Genomic DNA, 25,652 nt, shown 5'->3' with positions numbered 1-25,652 from the left:
GCGAAATTACAACATAAAAGGAAAGGATTTAGGATATTTATCTGATCTAGCTAAAGGTAAGGATTCCGGCAACAATGATTTTAGGGGGGTGTCAGTTGTTTTGCGTGAGGTACACCATTTCTTCTAGCCTAGTAATGTTGTTTCATTGTTGTGTTTTTATTGTCGGATTTTCATTCATGTGTTACAATTTTTGTGTTTTCTTTTGACATTCAGTTTTTCCGTTTCCCGTTTCCCTCCGACCGAGGGTTCCACAACTTGTGACTGGTGTACATTCTATGTCCAAAATAATCCAGATTTAATGTAGGATTTTTACTTTTATTGCAAATTTTTGTGATTAATTCTGAGTTTTAACGATGATCTATTTTCTACAGGTTGCTCTTCAACGTCTCCTGCAGACTTCGGAAGAACTGTTGTTGTGACTGGTGTGTCGAGTGGAAGTTTCGGGAGGATTTCCGACAGATGGTAACCGACAACCCTCTCGACACTCAAGCTAGTGAACATACCTGGAAGGTTATAATCACCAGGAAAACGCAACCTTGTGACTCTGCTACCTTAATTTCTTTGTTTGAAAATAGTTACGAGACTCTGATGCCATTCTCGGTGCCGAACCTGGACCTCTGCTGGACGCTTTGTAGGTTGTGTCCTATGAAACTTCTTGAAGTGGAATTTGAAGAACCATCTCCCAGTTGGAAAGCCTTAAAACAAGAATCGTTCCTTTCTGGCATACCAAAACAACCGTAGGTTACTTGCCCTTGCCTCCCTATTAACTAACATCCCGTGAAGTCGTAGCCTCTGCCATTAGCATCTGTAAAAAAAACAGCAGTGAAGCTTGGAAACAAGTACACGGTTATAAGTCAGGATCTAGCTGTTTATGAAATAAGCTATGGCCTTCGAAAATCCCAGCCCGAAAAATTCTCTAATCTAGTTCTCTTATTGGGCGGTTTTCACAAGCTCATGAACTATTTGGAAGCGGTTGGATCTCTCATGGATGGAATAGGACTAAAAGAAGTTATTGTTGCGGCAGATATTCTCAGGGAAGGTACTGCGAATAAGGTCCTTTCAGGAAAGAACATGTACCAGGCACTCTATGCTCACTTCCAGGTCTACGAAGGAATGAACCCACTCTGGTGGGAGTCATTTGAGAATTGGCTTGAAACATCCTGCTTCGTTTTAGTGCCTTCTACAGTCGAGAAACTTCAAATCCTGAGTGATGATATAGAACGCTTCAAAAGTGAAACTAGTTCTGAAGCATGTAAACAGATAGGAGATACGTTGGACAGTATTGCTCCGCTTTTCTCGAAGTACAAAGAGTCCAGATCTACCATAAGGAATTATAGCCTCTGGATCAACTATTTAGATCTTATCCGTACTAGAAACGACTATCTTTATACTGAAAGAGCTGCGGACTGGGGATCAAACTTAAACGCCACAAAAGAGATGATTTCGATTTTCTCTGCATCTGGAAACCATAAATACGCCACAGCTACACTTAACTACCTAGAAGAACGCCTGCCTGAAAAAGCGCCAGAAGTACACAAAGAGTTTTTAAGTGGCAATTTTGTTGTTATGAAATCAACCGAGTCGTTTTGCAGCATTGCATGCGATCTGGATTTAGAGTCGACTGCGAATTTGGACATCAAAGGTCATCGAGGAGTTTCTGGTATCGTTGGTGCGAATGAAAATGCCAGGGATCGATATCTGGCTACTCTCCCCTTTCTTGCAGCAGTCCTCAGAACGGTGAAAGCAAACCTGAATATGGATGACGAGGCAATGAAGCATCATGAAGATACCACTGCGTTTACGAATTTGACAATAGAAGGCCGAAATTGGGTTATGGACTTGGAAGAGTTGTTTGGAAACCCATTCGAGACGACGAGAACAGAGCTGCACAACTTTATAACAGGGGATACAGCTCCAGAAGTCGTGGCAAATAGTCTACTGAACCTCCAAGAAATTGGTTTCGAAGCGATGAGCTCGTATCTCGAAGGGACGTCCACGAAACTAAAAGTTGGCATAGTTCAAACTTTCGCCTCTGTTGCCAAAAAAGGAAAAAAGAAACAGCCACAAAAAAAATATTTTGGGGAAACTGAGCTGCTTAAACCAGCTCTGCGTCTTGCAGATTCAACACAAACTTCATCCCTCTATGAGCTGCTGAAGTACGAGCTACAGCCACATCTGACCTCACTTGCAGCATTATCATCAAGCCGTAGGAAGCCTCAGCTTCGTACTGGTACAAAGTCAACAGCCTTGAACTACATTATGCAACAGTCTGGCTTACAGTCATGGCCAAAAATGATTCCACATACGCTTTTTGAAGACTCTCCTCGATCTGACTATATAGGTGATGTCACAAATCTCATAAGGTGTCATCGACCAGACAAAAATGAGACACTAGCAGATTTTGGAATAAGCGTTTAAGGTTGTCAGTCTATCTATTTGGTTGGTGACAGGTACGAGGGTCTTAGTGACGATAGAACCCGTGATTACTACTCGTTTAACCTGAAACAAGCATCTGGCTGTCGAGAAAGAGGAGGATATCCTAGAGGAAATATTTCAAACCCGTTTGCTTCCTCCAGAAAAGCTGCAAAACTCTGGGACAGGATTCTCAGTAGTCGCTCAGCCAAAGGTCGACTCATGAAAGTTCTTTTCGAGGTCTGGGAGTACAAAATTTCGACCCGTCTGATGGTTCATCTCGCTGGATTGAGAGTTTACACAGAGCTGTTATACCACACAGCAGTTGCCGCAAGACGAAAGAGCACACTTGTAATAATACATGCCAAAGATACTAATATCGTCTTACTAGCTGTATACTACTTTCAGCATCTTGTTAGTCTCGGCCTCAAGCAGCTTTGGGTTAAATTTCCGTCCTACTGCATACCTGTTCATACGGCAGCACAAAAACTAGGAGTAATATTTTGCAACGTCTAGCCGCTTGTCCACAGCTTGAGTGGATGTGACACCACAAGCTTTCTGTATGGGATTGGAAAGGTCCGCTTTTTTCGAACTGCGGAAGTATTCAGAAACTTTGTTGGGGTCTTCAGGTGATTACGCTCGAACCCTTGCAGAGAAGCCATCATCTGTGCAAAGTGATGGTTTAGTCAACGTCTGTAAGCAGCTGATCATGACAGTTACCGTCTACTACATCAGCAGCCGTTGACCCAATCTAACCGATTGGATCATTGGCCCTGCTATGCTGGGATTTAAAAAAATAGTATCTTAAGTCAGCCTTAGTCACCTTTGCACCACAGGTTCACACGGCTTCGCCACCTTGAGACTCGTTTATGAGCCTACGTAAGCCAGATTGTATCTACTACTACCGACAAAATTAATAGTTGCTCAAGAATTAAGATTTTTTGGAAAAGAGGCACGTGGTTTGACTCGTAATGACGAGCAGAATTCAAATAGAGCATACAAAATACATGAAATTCGCGCATACGATCGCAGAATGAGGCATCTGTGTTTTTTTCTGCTTAATAATATTAGTTGTATAGAATGTAAATACATGATTTGATTCATCGTTTCGATCTATCGATCAGAGCGATCTATCGTTTGGTGAGATAAAAATTCATTGGTTGTCTTGGAAATATTTCGAGTAAAACGCCACTATTCAGAAAATTTTCTCTTTTTTTTGGGGGGGGGGATTTTCTTGTTCAATCTCTTATATATTCTTGCAGATTCAAGTCTCAACTTTGTTTTTATTAACAACATATATAGAATATTCTGACGGTTGGAATGATGAGCATTTTGATTCGTTTTAATTTTTTTAACAGCTAAAAAGAAATAATAAAAAACACTTAAAAAAAACACGAAAAATAAAAAACACGTCATTGTATGCTAATTTCTGAAAGCTATGACGTTATTTAGAAAAAATAAATAGTTGCTCCATAAGTAAGATTTTTTTTAAAAATGGTACATATTTGACTTGTAATAACGAGCAAAATTCAAATACAGTATAAAAGGATTTACTTATGTAGGCAAAACTTTCAGATAGACAAAAAAAACTTAGAAAAAGTATATTTAAAAACTTTGTTTTTGAAATTAAATAAGGGTTAACAAAAAAAAATAAAGGTTGTGGGGAAAAACTAAAAATACCAGGTGAGAGTACTCATTCTTAGAATTCAGAATATGTCAAGTTTATAAAGTTTTCAGTTTATTTTATCGTTTAAATAAAATCAAGAGCAGTATGACGTCGTTATAGGCCAAATTTGACTTTATAGGCTAAAATACCCATGTTCTACACGCGTGCGAACTTGTGCACCCTGATATTCGTTATCAGTGCACCCGATTACCCTAGAATCCTACCTCAAACCAACTGCAGCGAATGTGAGCCACCCCTTGAAAGATAACAGTCCCTGGATCAATGACTACTTACAAAATTTTAAAAGGGATAAATAATCATTCCAAACTTAAACCGAAGAGGAATTACTATAAACAGGAGTAGGTCTTCTGCCCTCCCCCTGCCTCTTAGCCTTCTATAGTCCATTGTTTCATTTCACCTTCTAAAGGCTATGTTTCAATTGTGGTTTTTTAAAAACCTCAAGCATTTTGAAACAGTACCATACCGTTTAATTTTTTAAAACATCGATAAAAACATAAGGTAAAATCATCATAATAACCAAGATGACCGGAAAGAACTAATATAATAAACCGAATGTGTATTATGTAACTATAATTCCTGAAAATCTCAACAGTTTAAGATTCAATATGTTATTTAACAGTAAATTTTGATCTGTTGATGTTAAAAGTATAAAATAAAAATTTAAAAACATATATGGTTTCCAGTAAAATATTATACGACTTAGGGACGGGGGAGGGGGCAGACCTGCTCCTGTTTGTAATAGTTTCGGATGGTTTTAAGTTTAATTGCTGATTTATTTTTATTTCTACTTGTTTAAGAATTTAATTATTCATCCATCTCAGCATCTGTTACCTTTTTTGTTTAGCTGATTATTTCTTTTAATATCTGATTGTTTGGGTTTCGTTTGCTCGTTTATAGTAAGTTCTAGTCGTTTTAAGTTTTAATTAAAATAGGATCTTGTTTCTGGTGGTTTTAGTTTTTAATGTAGCTATTTACTATTATTTGAAAAACTTCTTTCTTAATCGATTGCTGTCCGTTTTTGATTACCAGCTCATTTCTTCAGGTTATCTACTTTTCGCATTTCTTCAGGTTATCTGCTTAAGGATTAAAATATTAGATTCTAATTTGAAATCTAAAGTTGTAAAAGGTGATCTAAGCGTTGCTTTTGATTGTTTTCATTATATTTATTCTCGTTCATTATATTCTCGTTCATTATATTCTCGTTTCATTATATTTAAATCTCGTTCAATTTGAAATCAAGCCTTAAAATGGCTCTTGGAATAAGCCTTTGATCAAGTAGCGATCTCTTGATTAGGTGCTCTTGGGAGAATGTCCAGATATTATACATCAATAAAAGTAGCTTAAGAGAGTGAATACAAATTAGAGGCATTGCTCAACTCTTTTTAATTCTTGCTCTTTAAACTCTTTTGTTTCTGAATTTGGAGTGAGCACATGCGGGGTATACAGTAGAAAAAAGGTCTTTTGACAACTAAGGTACACATAATGCCTTTTGACCAAGTTCAACATTCCCTGAATTTTTCAACTCAGTAGGCTATCCTTTCCATTACTGAAATATTACAAATACGCCCTTTCAACATTCTGGATTCACATAATGTCTTTAAATTTTATTTCAGCATCTCCCTCAACATCCCTTGAAAATTTCAACTTAATACCCTTAGCCTTTCTTAAGCAACTTAATATCCTTATCCATTCCTGAGCTATAGCATATGAAACATTTTGAAAACTTGGATTCAAATAGCGTCTTTTGATTAAGTTTATTATCCCTCTCAATATTTCCTGCAAGTTTTTCCTCATTACCCTTGGCGTTCCTGAGATATTGCAGGAATGGCAAGTTGACTACCTGATTGTACATTGCATCGTCTAATTTAGTCAAATATGCGCCTTTACATTCCCTGAATATTTCAACTTAATGCCCTTACCCGTTCCTGAAGATATTGCGGATACGCCTTTTTGACAACCAGGATATATATTATATCTTTTGTTTTAATTCAGTGTCCTGCTCAAGACTCCCTTAAAGTTTCAGCTTAATACCGTTAGCCGTTCCTGAGATATTGCAGATACTCACTTCTGAAACCTGGATACACGCAATTTCCATTGCTTTTGTTCAACATTCCCTGAAAATCCAAATTGTACCCTTAGCAATTCCTGAAACTTAGCATAAGCCCCCCCCCCCCCCTTTTCCATTATAAAACATACGTTTAAGCAATTTCTGATTTATATTATTTACACACCGTCTCCAGGGCCTATGGGGTCATGCAGGGGCGTAGCTCCAGTATTTTTGTTGAGGGGGGGGGGGGGTCAAAAAGGGTCCATATCCAGATAGTCAAGGGGCTTGGACCATATAATAGTTTTTCTCCAAATTATTGGGGGTGACAGTCCCCCTCACATAAACAACGCCCTTGGGGCCATGTCATCCCCGATGGGATATTTGGAACAAAATGGCTATCTTAAAATCTTGATCGAACGTCTTTGGAGGTTGTAAGGGGGCCAGGTAGCAAAAAAAGGAAAGGGAGGAGGGCTGACTGCCTTCTAACAGCTTTTGACTCTTGAAAAGGGCAATTGAACTTTCAATTTCCAATCGAATTTGCTCCCTCAAAAGTTAGTATGACCACCCCTTCCATATAAGGTTGCTAATTGTAGAAGAAAATGAATATTGCATTTAAGGTTTATGACTTTTCAGTAGAAGCAAAGCTAGAGCAATGTCTCTGATAATATGCACCACTCTGACAGTGTACCCCCTCCCTTATTGTCTGAGATATAGGAGTATGTACAAAACAAAAAGAAACCATATTCATCACGTTCCTTTTAATCAGATTATTATGTTTCCTTCCATTGTTTTCCAAATTTTTAAGATTATTTCAAAAAATGTTTTATCCAATATTCCAGTCAAAAACTCAAGCGAAACTTTATTCACTGGCTCAAGCATGCAAGAAAACGGAATTTTCAAAACTGGAAGAAAACCTGGTTTAGAGTAAACGGGAATGTTTCAAACACTAGTAGTGAAATTCTTACTTTATAATATACAACACGTTTCCATTAACTGTCTGATTAGTGCATTTACATTTGAAACAGTGCCAATGGGGAAATGTTTTCTTCAGAAGAGCTGTAACTCTAAGATGCTACCAAAATAAATAAACAACATAGTTCTCTATGTCATCTCATGTTAAATATTTCCGCAAAGCATGTGTCATTTTGTTTGAGATTTTCAACATGATAAAAAGATTATATAAATATATGTCTGTGAAGTGTGATCCTTGAATGCGCTAAGAAAGACAGCAGTAGAAAACACACTAGAAAACTCACATTAGTAAGGAGAAAAAGTGTAGAAAAGGTCACTTACTGATACCACGTCGGATCTGGATACGTTTTAATATCTTTATCTTCGTTGAAATCATCCTTTGCTGGGGCAAATTTAAAATCCTCCGCCACAGAAGAAGTGTAAAAATTCATGCCGAAGAAATCAGCTGATCCGTTCAGGAGTCTCTTTTCCTCTGGTGTAAACTCGGGAAGTCTTTTTGTGGTCAGACCCATTTCTCCGTCTTTTCTGTCTATTTGCTGCCGCATTATTGCTGGATAGTCTCCATTAACAAAAACAGGATTTGCGAACCATCCTAAGTCAAATTCAAGCCCTCGAACAGCAGCATCTTTTGATTGCTGGGTTTCATCCTTGGGAACATGCCATGCAATATTCAAGGTAATGCCAATTCGACCTAAAGTATACTCAACTAAATTATGGGGATTCAATATTTTAAAACTATTTTACAAGTCATAGGGTGGGCTGACTGTCTCAAAGACCAAGGGTCAATTAGTCAATTTTCCCAGCACCAAAAAGAACTCTCAAAACAATTTTGATAAAAATTAATAATGGATCTTAACTTTGTAAACAGTTGGAAAAGATAACGAGAAATTAGTTCAAAATAAAGGAAACGCATAATCTCTTCTAATTGTTGAGAAAAGTTTTGTCTGTTCGGTGTATATACAGCATTGTTAATATAGGTTGTCAAGTCTGGCAGTAGAACAGGAAATTTCCAAACCTGCGAAATACTTAAATGATACTTCCTTTGAGCTTATTTTTAAGGTTTTCTAAGGTGGTCTGCTAGAATAAGTTTAAGGACTGCCGTTTCTTGATCTTTAAGAAGAAAGTTCTGATTTATTAAAATGAAAAAAACTAGATTATTGATGTAAGTTTCATCAGTGCTGAATATTTCTAGCACAGAAGGGAAAATTTAAATACTTTTTCTAAGATTTCAGAGAAGGTAGATGTCGGCTTTTAGTTATCTATCGTTCATTTGGATCTCTTATCCAAGCTCTATAAGTTATGGCAAGACCGCCCAATCAATTCTAAATAGTTCGGCCACACAAACTAACAAAGTTTACAATTGACGACATATAAGGATCATTTGCGGTGTCGAATCCCTTTAAGTTTCCATTTAAATAACTGTGAAAACCGAACTACGTCCATCTGTGGAGATATTGTGAAGAACTTGTGATATTGTGATATTGTGGAGATATTCATAATTTTGCAACTTGGTTGGACTCAAAAGCTTTAGATGTGGACTTTGTACAATAGCTTACATAGCTTGTGTGGGATATTAGATAAACACATTAAAAAAATAAGTGTTATGTACGAAAATAATATGTCTGCGCTAAAGGTATGAAGTGAGGTTAGTAGTTGGTTCAGTCCAGAGTCATGAGTTAAGCTCATGATTGTGGTTCTATCCCCCCTTTTTAGATTAATTTGATTGACTTTGTACTACGAAACACCAAAAAGACTATGGGAGAACTTGATATCAAATGAGATAATTAATATAATTAGATAATGAGATAATTCATATCAAATAAGGAGGTACAACTCTCCTAGACGTGGACTATGCAGATGATTGAAGGGTCCTTGATGAAAATACTAACAAAATGAATGACTTTTAGAAAGTTTTGAGAATTTTGGGCGTAAAAATAGGTTTGAAAATTAATGTTACGGAGACTAAGTCGCTTAGACTAAGAACTAATAAAACTGAAGAGAAGATGTTTGGTACTAAGAACATAAATAAATGGAAAAACAATATTTACATGGTTAGTAGAATTAGTAAAAATGGAGGATGCAGTGAAGACATGAAAGTTAGAATAATAAAGTAACAAGTTTTTTTTTCGCTGTTGAAAAAAGCTGGGAAGAATAACAAGTAAGTCTTTGAACTAAGACTAGAATATTAGAAGCCACCTTAATGATAGTGATCAAGTAGGACTTTGAAAGGTGAACACCTCGAAAGGCTGAGAAAAATATATCAGACTTTTTCCCAGAAGAATCGTCTTAGGATTCTCATAGGTACTCATTTGACTGATCATGCACCTACAGTCAGATAACGGATAATAGATTGCCAAAGTTTTGCTTTTTGGCCACCCATAGATAGATAGATAGATAAGTGTATTAAAGCCAAAAAATACGGCCATGAAAACAACAAGAGCACAAATATACTAAACTTACATCGGCGATCATCATAAAAAGCACAAATATAATGAACTTGTATCAGCCAACATAAAAAAAAACACTTAAATGAGACATACACTTAAAAGCAAGTTGTTTTAACAACATGCACTTAGAAACCTACACTTAATTTGCTTTCTTGTTTTTTAATTTAATTTGAACTTAACACTTTAGGAGCAAAAGAGAAAGGCAATGCAATTTCTTAAACTTGATATAAATGGAAAAATAAGTTAAGCTTTACTCGTTTTATTTAACAAAAAATCCAGATACCTTGTCATTTTACAAAAAAAAACTGAGTCGACATACTATTTAAGACACCTGGAAGTATCAGCTCATTTTTTCCAAATTTTCCTTCCCTTATCGCAGAGCGCCCCTGGCACCGGCTCAAGCAATGCATCAAATAATCCTCTTTAACGTTGCAAAGTGGGAAAGTATATCTGACTTCGTTGGGACATCTTTCTTTAGCATATCTTTTAAATCTTGCGTTAATTGGTAGGCAGTTAGCTGCTAAATTCAGCTTAAGATGGAACTCCTGCTCATAAACCACCTTAACATACTTATAAAACTTTAATATTTCTGATTTCTTTTATCTTCTCACTCCATTTTTGGATGATTTGATTCTCTAATACTATCTTAATCTCAGTCTCCCAAATTGCATTTATATACATTGGTCCTCTGCCTTCATTCCAAACAAAAGAAAATTCTACTTTGTCTAAAATGTTTTTTTTTGGTGGCCATGATTTTTTTCCTCTGCTCGAGCAAATCATATGGGACCGGACGAAAATCAGGCTGTTCCTATATCTGGTGAAAAGAGGTCATACTATAGAATTTAAAGGAAATTGAAACTGCAAAGGAGGGAGTAAGGAGGAAATGGTGTAGCCGATTGGACGGTACTTGAATAATATACTTCCTGCAGCTCAAAAAGTGAAATTACTTTAATCCTAATAAAATAAGCAGGGAGGTCCCAATAGATATGGAACGAACACAACTACTGCTATCTATAATAGGTTTTTATGGTTTTTCTCAATGAGGATGTTCTTTCATTGTTTTTCTCACTGAGGATGTTTTTTCATGCGTTTTCTCACTGAGGATGTTTTTTCATGGTTTTTCACACTGATGATGTTTTTTCATGGTCTTTCTCACTTTGATGTTTTTTCATGGTTTTTATCACTGTAGATGGATGTCTCTTGGAAGTTCAACAACATTGCTGAATGTAGACATCTGATTATTGGATGATTGTTTGATGGTTTTTCTCACTGAGGATGTTTTTTCATGGTTTTTCTCACTGTTTGCTGGATGTTTCTTGGATGTCATCATAAGTTCACATCAACAACAACAATTGCTGGATATTTCTTGGATGTCAACATCCGGTTGGAATACTATGATAACAAGGTGTCATCATCAGATAAGGAAATTTCACTATTGGAATATTCTTATCCGAGAGTTGAAAATACAGACAGGAAAAGGAAACTGATTGACACAATTTATCCATGAGACAAGATAGATTTGAAAATGGAAACAAAAATGGTAAACGATCATAGGGAATGCTAACTCCTATTAAGAGATATATATTATTTTTTAATAGAGCGGTTCTCGACTGTGTTCGGTATAATACACAACTACCATTTGAATAGTGTTATAAGGTCCCCTACCCCAACCCCAAAGGGCCCCCCGGGCCCCAAAGAGCCCCCTCCCCTCCCCCTCCCCCTCCCCCTAATGTTTTTAATACTTTTGAATTTCACTTCAGATTTTTCTCTAAGAGATGAAAAAATTTAAAGTTCGGTTCTAAATTTTACCCTAGATGCATCGATTCTGAATTTTTCCTCCAAGAAGAGAAAAAGTTCAGCTTTAATTATATATTTTCTCAAAGAAGTGAAGAAAACTTCAACTCCTATTCCATTTTTTTGTAGAAAATAGAAAAAAGTTATACTTTGATCGTGAATATTCGCCATGACGATAAGGAGCTACACTTTAATTATGGGTTTTTCCGAAGAAGTACAACATTTTCAAGTTCTCCTCTGAATTTTCTTACAAAAGGGAAGAGGTTAGCTCAATTCTTAATTTAACCAAAGAAACTGAAAAAAGCTTCCTTCAGTTCTTAATTTCTCAAAGACATAAAAAATTTTAAGTTATATTTTAAATTTTTCCATAGAATATGCTAAAATTTATACTATGATTGTGAATATTTTCCATGAAGATAAAAAGTTTCATTTTAATTCTAAATTTTCTCAATTTCAATTCCGATTTTTCTCAAAAAGATGAAAAATTTTAATTTCTCTTCCAAATTTCTCTTAGAAGATAGAAAAAAGTTAAACTTTGATCATAAATATTCGCCATGACGATAAGGAGCTACACTTTAATTCTGAGTTTTCTCGAAGAAGCGCAAAATGTTCAAATTCTCTTCTGAATTTTCTTAAAGAAGAGAAAAAGTTAACTCAATTCTAAAATTTACCAAAGAAAATGAAAAAAAGCTTCCACTTCAGTTCATAATTTCTCAAAATGCATAAAAAATTTAAAGTTCTGTTCTAAATTTTTCCAATAGAAGATAGGAAAAGTTAATAGCGACGAAGACCACACTGCCTTTCCATAACAAACAACAATAATACGAAGAACGAAACGGAAATCTTTTTGCAAGACAGTGGAGATATTTTGAATGAATATTTCGGCCCTATGTCCATGGGCCATCCTCAGCAAGACAAAAATATATGAAAGAAAAAAGACTCAAAACAACATGCGACAAATAAAACCAAAAAAGTGAAAATTTGAAAGCAGTCCTAGCATCCTTAATTCAGCGAAGTTCAACAAGGACTCAACCAGGACAACCAGAGTCCTGGTTGAACTTCGCTGAATTAAGGATGCTAGGACTGCTTTGAAATTTTCACTTTTTTGGTTTTATTGGTCGCATGTTGTTGTGAGTCTTTTTTCTTTTATATATTTTTGTCTTGCTGAGGACGGCCCTTGGACATAGGGCCGAAATATTCATTCAAATTATCTCCACTGTCTTACAAAAAGATTTCCCTTTGTTCTTCGTATTATTGTTGTTTGATAGAAAAAATTACATTATGATTGTGCATATTTTCCATGAAAATCAAAATTTCACTTTAATTCTAAATTTTCTCAATGAAGTGAACAAAAGTTCAAGTTCTTTTCAGAATTTTCTCAATGAAAAAGAAATAAGTTACAGTCAAAAGTGATGAGAGGGCGACTACCCCCCTCACACCCTCTTTCCCCTAAATAAATTCGATCTAAGTTTTAAGATAGCCATTTTGTTTAGAATAGTCAAATATTATATAACAATGAATTTTTGGCTGATACACTCCCCCAAAGCCCGGGGAAAGGGTTGTAAGTTATGCCCCAAGGGCGTTTAAGGTTTTTATGGAAGGGGTAGTCTTAAGAAGTTTAGAAGAGGCTGATTTGACTGGAAGTTGAAAGCTCTAGCTCCCTTTTTAAGATTCAAAAGTGATCGAAACGTAACTACCCTCCCCCGTCAGCCCTCTTTTCCTCAAATGCATTTGATTAAAATTTTGAGGTAGTCATTTTGTTCAAAATAGTCCAAGAATAATATAACCAGACCTCTAGGGTTGACACAGACCCCCTTCCCCCTAAGCCAAAGGTAAGAGGTATAAGTTATGCCCTGAGGGAATATATGGTTTTATGGAAGGGTGGTTGCACGAAGTTTGCAGGAGGCTCAGTTGATTGGAAATTTAAAGTTCTAGTTCTCTTTTTTAGAGCCAAAATAGATCACAGTACTAGTAGCCTCCCCACGCCCTCTTTTCCCCAAATGCATCTAAGCAACAAAATCCTAAAATTTTGAGATGGTCATTTTGCGCAAAATTGTTCAAAGATCATACAGTAATACCTATGGGGCTTACACAACCTTTCTGATCTCTGGGGCATGGGTTGAAAGCTATAACCTCGCTGAATATAAGGTTTTCATGGAAGGGGTGGTCGTATAAATTCTAGAGGAGGCTGATTTGACTTCAAATTGGAAAGTATAGTTCCCTTTTAAGAGTAAAAAGTGATCAGAGGGCAACTAGCCACCCCCCCCCGCCTTTTTTGCCCAATGAATCCGATTATGGGTTGTAACTTGTAACCCAGGAGCAAGCAACGTTTTTATGGAAGGGGTGGTCATACAAACTTAAAAGAAGGCTAGTTGGATTTGAGCTTCATTCGTTCATTTGAGTTTCCTATCAAACTTTTTTGATGGCTGTTTTGTTCAAAATACTCCAAAGGCAAAATAACTATACCTCAGGGGTTGACTATCCCCTAGTCCCCGGGCTAAGACTATAAGTTATAATAGTTGTCTATTGTTAACATACCAGGTTTTTAAAGAAAAGGTAGCTGTACAAACTTTGCAGGAGGTTCATTTGATTGGAAACTGAAAGTTCTGGTCCCCCTTTTAAGAGTCATAAGCGATCAGAGGGCAAACACCCCCTCCCAGCGCAACCTTTTCTCCCAAATGAATCCGATTGAAATTTTAAAGTTGGGAAAAAATGTTGAACTTTGGAAACCTAAATCGAACAAACATTAATTTAAAATAGAAATCCAAAAAAGATATTTTTCAAGGAAAAGTAAAGGCTATATTAAACTTCGGATCAGCAGAAATAAATACATATAATATTTCAAACACAAAACGACCAGAAACGACTATTAAAGAATAAATGAAACCCAAAACGAACAGAAATTAATTGACCAATCTTAATTTTTTTTTTTCATTGAAGATTTCTGTTTGTTTTTTCATTTTTTTTTCATAGCAAACAATAATGCAACAGGTACTAATATAAATGAATAAATATACCTTAAAGCTAGTAAAACTTGCCTCCCCGCTAACTGTAGAAGTCTAAAGCCTACTGCGCCATTGGTGCTTTACTGAAAGTAAGGAATGACGTTAAAACTTAAAACGAACAGAAATTATTTCGTATATGAAAAGGGCTGTCCCCTCCTCAACGCCTCGTTCTTTACGCTAAAGTTTTTTATTGTTTAAAAAAATAGAGTTGTGAGAAAGTCATACTTTAGCGTCAAAATTTTGTTGTGACGTAACTTACGAATTAACTTAAGTAACGAATTTCTATAGTCGTATGCTTTTATTACGTATATTAGGGAGTTCGCTCCCTAGTCAATACCTCGCTCTTTACGCTAAAGTTCGAATTTTATTCGAATCTCAAACCCATGAATCACGAAGGCCGGTTAATTAGAATAGATAGCTCTATTGAAATTATAAAAAAAATTTTACGTAAAGAGCGAGGTATTGACTAGGGGGCGAACCCCCTCATATAGGTAATAATTTCTGTTCGTTTTAAATTTTAATGTTGCTTCTTGCTTTCAGTTGAAACAAACCTTGTTTTTTATTTAATTTCTGATCGTTTTTTAAATAATGCTGGGAAATCTGGCTCCCCCTTCATAGAAATGTCCCTTCCCTCAAGGAGATATCCTCCATGGATAGATCCTCCCCCGTAACTCCTACTCTGACCCCAACCCCCCACTAGAAAAAAATTCCTCCTGAAAACGCCTGTATACTTCCCAATAACCAAAACTATATGTAAAGAATGGGCAAAGTTTATAACTTGCAGCCCTTCCCCCGGGAACAGTGGGGGATTAAGTCATCCTCAAAGACATATTAATTATATTTTCGACTATGCTGAACAAAATGGCAATCTCAAAATTTTGACTGGGTGATTTTGGGAATAAAATGAGCATGGGAGGGGGCCAAGCTGCTCTCCAATTTTTTGGTCACTTAAAAATGACCCTCGAACTCTTAATTTCCATTCGAATGAGCCCTCTCGTGATATTCTAGGGCTAATGGATCGATACGATCACCCCTGGGAAAATAAAAAATAAGAAAAAAATAAATAAAAAAACAAATAAACACGCATCCGTGATCTTTCTTCTGGCAAAATTCCACATTTTTGCAGATAGGAGCTTGAGACCTCTATAGTAGGGTTCTCTGATACGCTGAATATGATGGTGTAATTTTCATTAAAATTCTATGACTTTTAGGGGTTGTTTCCTCCTTTTTTTCGAAAATAAGGCAAAGTTTCTCAGGCATGTAACTTTTAATGGGTAAAATTAAACTTGATGAAACAGATATATTTGAGATCAGCATAAAAATCTGATTCTTCTGATGTATCTATTGGTATCAAAATTCCGTTATTTAGAGTTTCAGCTACCATTGAGCCGGGTCGCTCCTTACTTACAGTTCGTTACCACGAACTGTTTGATATTCGTCTTGAACAGTCTTGGAAAGAACTAATAAAATTAAACTGAATAGTTGATATATTATTGTATTAATTTCTAAAAGATTATCAGTTCAAGATTATATTTCACAATAATTTTCATTTTATTTTCAATGTTGTAGTAAGTGCAGCAGAAAATATTTGTAATATAATTCGTTTTCAGTAAAGCGCCAATCACGCAGAGGGCCTTAAACTGTTACAGAGGGAAGAAAGCAGTAGCCAAACTATTGTTTGTAGTGATTTTTGTTCGCTTTAAGCTTGATTTTTATATTCAATTTAAGTTTTACTCGTTTAAAGATTTATTTGTTCATTTATGCTAGTACCTATTGTATGTTGGTTTGCTTAAAAAAACCAGAAATGTCCGAAGGTTCGAATGTCAGAAATGTTTTTGAATTTCTGTTCGTTTTTGGTTTCATTAATTTTTTTCAGATTCATTTCCGGTCATTTTCAGCTTGAATTACTATAGTTTATTTCTGATGATCTCAAGTTTAATATGGCCTTTACTTTTCTTTGAAAAACTTCTTTTTCGGATTTTTTTTTGTAATAATTTTAGTAAAATCGAAAAAAGGAGGATTAAGCTGCATCAGTATCAGTTTGTGTTTGAATATGAATGAAAATAAGTTTATTATTGCTTATCTTTTCTATTAATTAGTAGGGTAACTTTTTTTTATCGAAGTACAGCTGTTCTAACAATCACTATTTTCATTTTGTTCCACTTATCTGGCAAAGAAAAAAATGACAGAAAATGTTAATACTTATTTTAGCTCTTTTTGCAAATATTAACGTTGTAAGATGACTGTGGAAGCACGAAGACATCTGTTAGAAGAATCTCCAGCAAAGATTACATACCGACTGGAGATTTTTTTAGGTTTTAATGTTAAGCTAGAGAACATAGTGGGGAAAAGAAGAATATGATAAAAAACAAACTACAGAGGGTTCGGAGCAAAACCTACCACCAGATCTCCAGCCAATATTCATTTTTATTTTTTTAGGGGGAGAGGTTTAGTTAAATGGCATATAAGGCCAAAGCCTCAACCCAGAGTGTATAGATTCGCTAAAGACTGACATCCTTGCATGTTCAGAATATTTGGGAAGAGGAGAGATGGGGTTTTGATATTGTTTGATGAATGATAGGATGTGTCACAGATGCAAATACAGAATTTATGGACACCGTATACATATTACTTCTAAAAGACAAGCAGGTGTGTGTAAAGTACCTCCTTGGGTTGCCTTGTAGTTATCATTGTAGAGATGATATGCCATTGCATGGGCCCTCAAGAGATTGTGACCAGCCAAATAAGCACCTGTGCCATTGCCGACTACTCCAGGAGCCTTTTCCCCAGTTCCATAGCCATGAAAAGCAACAACCCATGGTTCGTTCAAAGTTATCCAGAATTTTACCTGAAATTAGAATACAGTCTTTTTTGTCTTCTTAACTTTAACAATGGTACCGTAGGTGTTCTAAGGCAGGGTTGAGATTGCTTATCTGCAGAACATACAACAAAATATTAGTAAAATTGCCAAAACAAATAATAATATATAATATCAACAAAATATTTATTAAATCTACTAAATTCAATAAAAATTACTATTTAAATTGTTTTTTATTTTTCTAAAATTGAAAGTGAACGGTTAACAAATGTCGAAGGTATCGAGTTGTAATAAAAAACAAATCTGAAGCACCCTTAAGCAGTATTTGCCTTCAACATATAACCAAAAAAAACAAAATCTGGAGGTTAATACTACACCTTAATGGAACCCCTAGGAGGTGTCGTGATATAACCGGTTAAAACAATGTGAAACCAGCAATGCCGAACGGCATCAACAGAAAATACAAAATAATAGCAACAATGTACCAAAACAAAACTAAAGTCATTTTCCGCATCCACAATACTCATATAGAACTAGTTGAGCTGGTAAAGGAACCGTCAGAAGTCGGACCAAAGTATGCAAATGAAAGAGTTGATTCTATATATCTCAACTTAGGAATTGTCATAAGAAGCTGTGTATTAAGTTATGGACGCTAAATTATGTCGGGATTTTTTTTTTAATCCTAGAAAAAGTGTTCGGTAGTTTGAAAACAGCTATCGATCTTTCTACAGCTATTACTTTAATGTAGCCTACTTACCAAGGGTCCTTAAATATGTATATCAAACAGTTCGTGGTAACGAACTGTAAGTAAGGAGCGACCCGGCTCAATGGTAACCGAGGGTCTAGAAAACGGGTTTTTGATACCAATAGATATATGAAGAGAATAAAATTTCAAGGCTGATTTCAAATATATAATTTTCATCAAGTTTAGTACAACCTATCAAAAGTTACGCGCCTGAGAAAATTTGGCTGATTTTCAAAAAAAGGGGAAAGACCCCCTAAAGTTATAGAACCTTAATGAAAATCACACCATCATATTCACCGTATCAGAGAACCCAACTGTAGAGGTTTCAAACTCCTATCTGCAAAAATGTGGAATTTTACATTTTTTACCAGAAGAAAGATCACGGATGCGTGTTTATTTGTTTTGTTTGTTTTTTTTTCCCCAGGGGTGATCGTATCGACCCAGTAGTCCTATAATATCGTGGGAGGCCTCATTGGAACGAAAATTAAAAGTTCTAGTTCCCTTTTTAAGTGATAAAAAAAAATGGAGGGCAACTAGGCCCCCTCCCACGCTTATTTTTTTCCCAAAGTCACCCGATCAAAATTTTGAGATAGCCATTTTGTTCAACACGGTCGAAAATATGATAAATATGTCTTTTAGGATGACTTAATCCCCCGAAGTACCCAGAGGGAGGGCTAAAAGTTATGAACATTACCCAATGTTAACATATAGTATTGGTTATTCGGAAGTATACAGAAGTTTTCAGGAGTTTTTTTTTTCTGGTAGTGGGTGGGAAGGGTGTGTCGGGGGTTATGTTGGAGTATCTGTTTATGAAGGAAGTTTTCATGGGGGAAGTGAAATTGCCATGAAGGGGGCGCCGGATTTCCAAGCATTATTTATTGGTTATTGGGAAGTATACAACCATTTTCAGGAAGGATTTTTTCTGGAGGGGGGGGGCTAAAGGAGGGGGTTACTCTGGAGAATATTTCCGTTGAGGATTTTTCTTTGGGGTAAGGGATATTTCGATGAAGGGGCGCCGGATTTCCAAGCATTATTTAAAAAAAGATCAGAAATTAAATAAAAAAAAAAAAGTTTTTTCAACTGAAATGTAAGAAGGAATATTAGAACTTAAAACGAACAGAAATTATAACGTATGTGAGGGGTTCTCCCCCAAGTCAATACCTCGCTCTTTACGCTACAGTTTTTTTTAGTGCTTTCAAAAGAGCTATCTATTCTAATTAAACGGCCTTTGTGATTCTGGGGTTTTTTAATAAAATTTTTTTTTTAAATTTTAACGTAAAGAGCGTGGTATTGACTAAGGGGAGAACCCCTTCATATACGTAATAACATATACGTAATAAAAAAAAACAATAAAAAAAAAGGCGATACGGCTAAATAGTAATCGAAACTTTTAAAAACGGAATTTTGATGTCAATAAATGTATCAAAAGAATGTGTTTATAATGCTGATTCAAAATATATAAATTTTATTAAGTTTAGTATTACTCATCAAAGGCTACGTGCCTGAGAAAATTTACTCGATTTTTTAAAGAGGGGGGAAACATCCCTTACAAGTGAAAGAATTTTAATTACAATCACACCGTCATAGTCAGCGTATCAGAAAACCCTATTACATAGGTTTCAAGCTCATATCTGCAAAAATCTGCAACTTTGTATTTTTTGCCAAAAGAAAAATATACGAATATAGAAGTTAGTTACGTAAGTTAATTTGTAAAGACATCAATTTAGCAAAATAAAAGTAAAATTTTTATGCAAATAAAAGCTGCATTAACTAAAAAACGATCAGAAATTAAATTAAAAAAAAACAAGTTTTTTAAACTGAAAGTAAGGAGCGACATTAAAACTTAAAACGAACAGAAATTATTCCGTATATGAAAGGGGCTGTGCCCTCCTCAACGCCTCGCTCTTTACGCTAAAGTTTGACTCTGTCTCACAACTCTTTTTTTTAAACAATAAAAACTTTAGCGTAAAGAGCGAGGCGTTGAGGAGGGCACAGCCCCTTTCATATACGGAATAATTTCTTTTCGTTTTAAGTTTTAATGTCGCTCCTTACTTTCAGTTTAAAAAACTTGTTTTATTTTTATTTAATAAAATACAAAAATGAATGGTAGCATTGATCATTTATGCAGTAATATTAACGGCTACAGTGTTACCTACATTAGGTAAGTACTAGGGAGGAGGGGGGGGTCAGTGAATGATTTTCGGTGAAGAGGGAACTGAAGCTTCAATATGTGCATTTTAGGCCCATAATTTTGAACTTCCCACAAAGGTCCTTTTCTGGGGAAGGAATTTTCTACAAAGACATCTAATCACTTGTTGGAATATATTTGAACTAAACGTACACAATGAGTGCTCCCTTCTAATTTTAGAAACAATATCTTTTAAATGAAAATAGAAGTTTGAAAAATTATAGAATCACGATGGGCTGGTGATTTATCATATGTAGGATAATTATTGAACCTGCTATTACACACACAAAAATTAATTTTTAAAAGCAATTATTTTTCAACGAAAAAAGGGCAATGTTTAAATTTAAAAAAAAATATAAATTACGCTACGCATCAGGGAGAAGGCTTCCTATACTCCCGGTCTTTTTAAGATAAACCTTCCCTTTTTCTGGTAGGGTTGTTTCAGCTTAATTACTTTAAACTAAAAGTCTTCAGTTTAAAGGTCCCAAAAAATACTGAATAGCCAAAATTCCTACAATCACTAACTAACGGTGTGGCCATTTTTATATTTGTTATGGCCTATTTTACAAATTCCTTTGTAAAACACTAGTATTATAATGTATTTATGATTCCGTATATATATATACCTAGTATATACATAATTGATATATAAACTAAAGTTTATAATTTCACACTAGCGGAATTATAGTTTCATTTCAGGTGGTATCCAAAGAACCCTAGTCCTGTGAATAAAAGCTCAAATTTACAACCTAAACTTAAACAAAATTTAAACCTGGTTTGAGTTTTTCGTGTTCTACCAGATAACAGTTGTGGTTTTTATTCACACTAGCCAATTATTGAAGCGCCAAGGAAGTGCTTCTTTTAAGCTTCCTACTTTCTTTGGTCCACTTTAGCAGCTCCTACTTTGCTTTCGATTTTAGTCTAACTTTTTGAATTCCTATTATGGTTCAACTTTTATGGGATGTTTTTGAGTTTATATTTTGAATTTTTCTGATAGACTCAAGAGATCACCTTGAAAGGACCCCCTTAATTTCATTGTTGCGACAGCACCAATACGGACAGCTAAAGCAAAGCAAACAAATTGAAAGTGATAGCGATGATGATTGGGTTTTGGATTTTGACATGGATAAGGTCATTAATACCTACCATACCTTTGAAAATCAGAATATGGACTGGATAAATCGTTGGAAGAAAAAAAAGTTACTGTCCCATCACTTGAACAATTAGAAAAAACAAAGATTCGGCGATATGTTTTTCATAATGACAAAAGACAAGACAAGGCCAAAGAAGAAGTTATTGTTCCTCCACCTTAACAATCAAAAGAAATAAAGGTGGTCGTCAATGCCTTCCACGTCTTGTAAAATCAAAAACCTGGACTAGATAAATCGTTAGAAGAAAAAGAATTTTTTGTCCAACCAGCTCAACAATTAAAAGAAGCAAAGGTTCGCCGATATCTCTTTCATAATGACAAAAGACAAGCCGAGGCAAAAGTTAAAGGTCTAATAAAAAAAATAAGTTTTACAAAAGCACCGCTTCTAATTTAAAGTCCATTTGCACGTCATGACATCAAGAAAAGGCTCAAATTTTCTTCGTTTAGAAAACAAGCGACAGTGAAAATATATAGAAGCCTACCGCATGCCCCATACCTTTGTTAAATAAAAACAAAGGTTCGGCAATACATATTTCATAATGACGAAAGATAAGCCGGGGTGTAACGAACCATTCAAATTGAAAATTATAGCGATGATGATTGGGTTTTGGATTTTGACATGGATAAGGTCATCAATACCTCCCATACTTTTGAAAACCAAAAATATGGACTGAATAAATCGTTGGTAGAAAAAAAAAGTTTTTGTCCCACTACCTCAACAATTAAAAGAAACAAAGGTGGTTTTCAATGCCTTCCATATCTTTGAAAATCAAAAACCTGGACTAGATAAATCATTGTGAGAAAAAGAAGTTTTTGTCCCACCACCTGAACATTTGAAAGAAACAAAGGTTCGGCGATATATCTTATATAATGACAAAAGATAAGCCGAAGCAAAGGTTAAAGGTTCAATAAAAAAAAATGTAATTTTACAAAGGCACCACTTCTAATTTAAAGTCCATTTGGACGTCGTGACATCAGAAAAAGGCTCTAATTGTCTGCTTCTAGAAGACAAGCGACAGTGAGAATCTATATATAAAAGCCTGCCGCGTGCCGAGTGCCGGGCCCCGGCGGCGAAGCCGTCAGGCTCCCAGTATTAAATATATATATATATACATATATATATATATATATATATATATATATATATATATATATATATATATATATATATATATATATATATATATATATATATATATATATATATATATATTATATATATATATATATGTATATATATTTTTATATATATATATATATATTTATATATATATATATATATATATATATATATATATATATATATATATATATATATATATATATATATATATATATATATATATATATATATATATATATATATATATATATATATATATATATATATGTATATAAATATGGTGATGATTATGAATAAGTTTCTTAAATATGGTGGCTCTGAGGTTAGAAACAAGTTACTGAAGATTATGAAAAAGATTTTTGAAAAAGGAGAACTACCAAATGATTTTAGGAAAACCTTAATTAAGCCACTTTATAAGAAAGGTGATAAAAGTGAGTGAGGTAATTATCGAGGCATTAGTCTGGTCTCTGTAGGTAGCAAATTACTTAATAATATGATACTTTTTAGACTGAGAGATGCCATAGACAAAGTTTTAAGAAACGAACAGTGCGGTTTTACAAAAGGTAGAGGATGCGTCGACCAAATTTTCATCCTTAGGTTAATAATTGAGAAGTGCCTGAGTTGTCAACCAACTTTGGTCCTTAGTTTTATAGATTATGAGCAAGCGTTCGATTCTGTTGATAGAAGAGCTATAACAAAGGTTTTATCCTTGTACGGTATACCAGACAAATACATTAAAGTGATTAGTGTTGTGTACGAGAGTAACACGGCTGCAGTTAAGGTAGGAAATGAGGTTAGCAGCTGGTTTTGTACTAAATCAGGAGTTAAGCAGGGCTGTGTTCTATCTCCCTTTATACGGATTATTTTGATGGATTTTGTACTATGGAGCACAGGAAAGGCAATGGGAGACCACGGAATCAAATGGGGAGAAAAAGTCTCCTGGACTTAGATTATGCTGATAATCTAAGCATCCTAGTTGAAAAGGTGAGCAAAATGAATGAATTTTTAAAGGTTTTGCGAGTTCAAGGTGCTAGAATAGGTTTGAAAATTAATGTTAAGAAGACTAAGTCACTAAGCCTAGAAATAAGTGAGAACGAAAAGATAATGCTGTGTAGTGAAAAGATTGATTAAGTGGTCATCCCTACTTAACTTGATAGTATTATTATTAAAGATGGTGCGAACAATGAGTTTGTTGAAACTGGAATCGCCAATGCGCAGGGTGTTTTTTCGCAATTAAAAAAAGCATGGAAAAATAGGAATATAAGTCTGTAAGCCAAGACTAGAATATTAGAAGCTACAGTGATGACAATAGTCAAATATGGCTCTGAAGCATGGACGCTTCGAAAAGCGGATGAAGATTTGCTAGATGTACTCCAGAGAAATTGCTTAAGGATTGTTCTGGGTACCCGGATGACTGACCGTATGTCAAACAATAGGCTGTACGAAAAATGTGGTTCAATACCGCTCTCTAGGCTATAATGAAAGAAAGGTTGAGATGGTTAGGGCACGTTGTGCGGATAAGGATGACAGACTGCCGGAAATTTTTCTTTTCGGCCAACCATCTAGGGCTAGATAAAGAGCAGGTCGTCCTCGTCTTGGATGGGAGGACGTTATAGAAACGATTTAAAGGAAATGGAAACTTCTTGAGCTGGTGTAAAAAGGGAGGCTTTGGATAGATTGGGATGGAAGAGGAGTGTGCTTAGCTCTGTTGGCCTTAGGTGGCTTGGTGCTGCATATAGATATATATATATATATATATATATATATATATATATATATATATATATATATATATATATATATATATATATATATATATATATATATATATATATATATATATATATATATATATAATATATATATATATATATATATATATATATATATATATATATATATATATATATATATATATATATAACCAAATATTATTATTGTTACTACTATTTAGTGAAAACCCGCAAATGAACACTCAACAAGATGGAAAACTTTAGAAAAGAAACAAACTGCAACAATTAATCTAACAGAGAAAATCAAATGTAGATGCAAAAATATGAAAAGAAATAAATACCTTATTAAGAGTTTTTAGAGGGTTTTATTATTATGCTTTTCCGAGATCTCAAGCTCAGGGCTAATAAACACGTTTAATAAAACACATTTTTTGAAGGGTATTTCCATTGGAAAATGCCTGTTTTGGTATTGTTTTTTGAAAAAAAACTTTAATTTGAAAAGAAAAACATTGCTTCCCCCCCTAAATTTTCGTGAACTGACCTTACGGCTAATATAAAATACGATCTTAGTATAACAAGTTTATTTTTGGTTGTGTTTTTATTTAGACACTACAACCTCTAAAAGTGCAAAATGCTGACTTGGCTGGATTGACTTGACTGAATCGAAAGGCTCAAGAACCTAAAACCATTGCCAATTTGAAAATCATAACCAGTTTTTGCCGCAGTTTAATTGCCATTAAAAAGTTCTTACTTTATCACCAAGTCTTGAAAACATCACGTCGGCGAACTCTCTAAACCAATCAGCTGACGAACTGTTGTGCCAACCTCCCAAATCTTCAAGGGCTTGTGGTAAGTCCCAGTGATAAAGGGTAACCATTGGCTCAATGCCATTGTCTAATAGAGCTTGTGTAAGGTTCCTATAGTATTCTATTCCTTTCTCATTTACAGGACCAGTACCTTGTGGCAAAATTCGAGACCAGGAAATGCTAGAATTATATAATCAGCTAAAATATAGGTAGTCAGTCAAAACTATTCAGAACAAGCCAAAAAAAAAAAAAAAAAAAAAAAAAAAAAAAAAAAAACAGAACAAAGGGAGTATTAGGAAATCTATCTTAATTTAAGCTTACTATGCAGCATATTGGCTTAAAAATATAGATCCTTTGCAGTATGAAGGCTAATATATGTTAATTACAAAATCAAGTTTTATTACTTTGTATTTCTTATAAATGTAAAACATGAATTTAAACTTAAAATCACATTTATTAAGCCTTTAAGCTGCAGAGTATGATGATTTCTCCTTAATTTGGTTAATTTTCCTGAAAATTTCTCCTTAATACCCTTAGCCTTAACAGTTGTATTAACAGTAGAGGTAGAAGTAGCAGTAGTAGCATACAATAGCATTTTTTGGTTGTTTCAACATTCCCTTCAACATACACTGAAAGCTTCAACCTAATACTCTAAACCGGTGGTTCTCAAACTTGTTTGGGCACTGTACCCCTTTTTACCCATAAAACATCTTAGGTACCCTTTC

At 34.8% G+C, this 25,652-nt stretch overlaps 1 protein-coding gene across 1 annotated transcript in view; it reads right to left on the bottom strand.

The window, feature by feature from the left end:
- Window positions 1-25,652, bottom strand: part of LOC148946409 (cytosolic beta-glucosidase-like) — a 66,342-nt gene that overhangs the window by 27,235 nt on the left and 13,455 nt on the right. Inside the window, exons 3-5 of the mRNA XM_089098448.1 lie at window positions 24,873-25,107; window positions 17,029-17,212; window positions 7,440-7,809 (exon numbers count right to left, since the gene is read on the bottom strand). Coding sequence (XP_088954574.1) covers window positions 7,440-7,809; window positions 17,029-17,212; window positions 24,873-25,107 — 789 coding nt within the window. The remainder of the gene's footprint in view (window positions 1-7,439; window positions 7,810-17,028; window positions 17,213-24,872; window positions 25,108-25,652) is intronic.

The sequence above is a fragment of the Artemia sp. Qi Xiang Cuo genome, chromosome 12 (genome assembly GCF_049724085.1).
Source record: "Artemia sp. Qi Xiang Cuo chromosome 12, ASM4972408v1, whole genome shotgun sequence".
Classification (NCBI taxonomy): Eukaryota; Metazoa; Arthropoda; class Branchiopoda; order Anostraca; family Artemiidae; genus Artemia; species Artemia sp. Qi Xiang Cuo.
The sequence above is the reverse complement of the archived record's forward strand: the minus strand, read 5'-3'. Positions and strand labels throughout refer to the sequence as shown.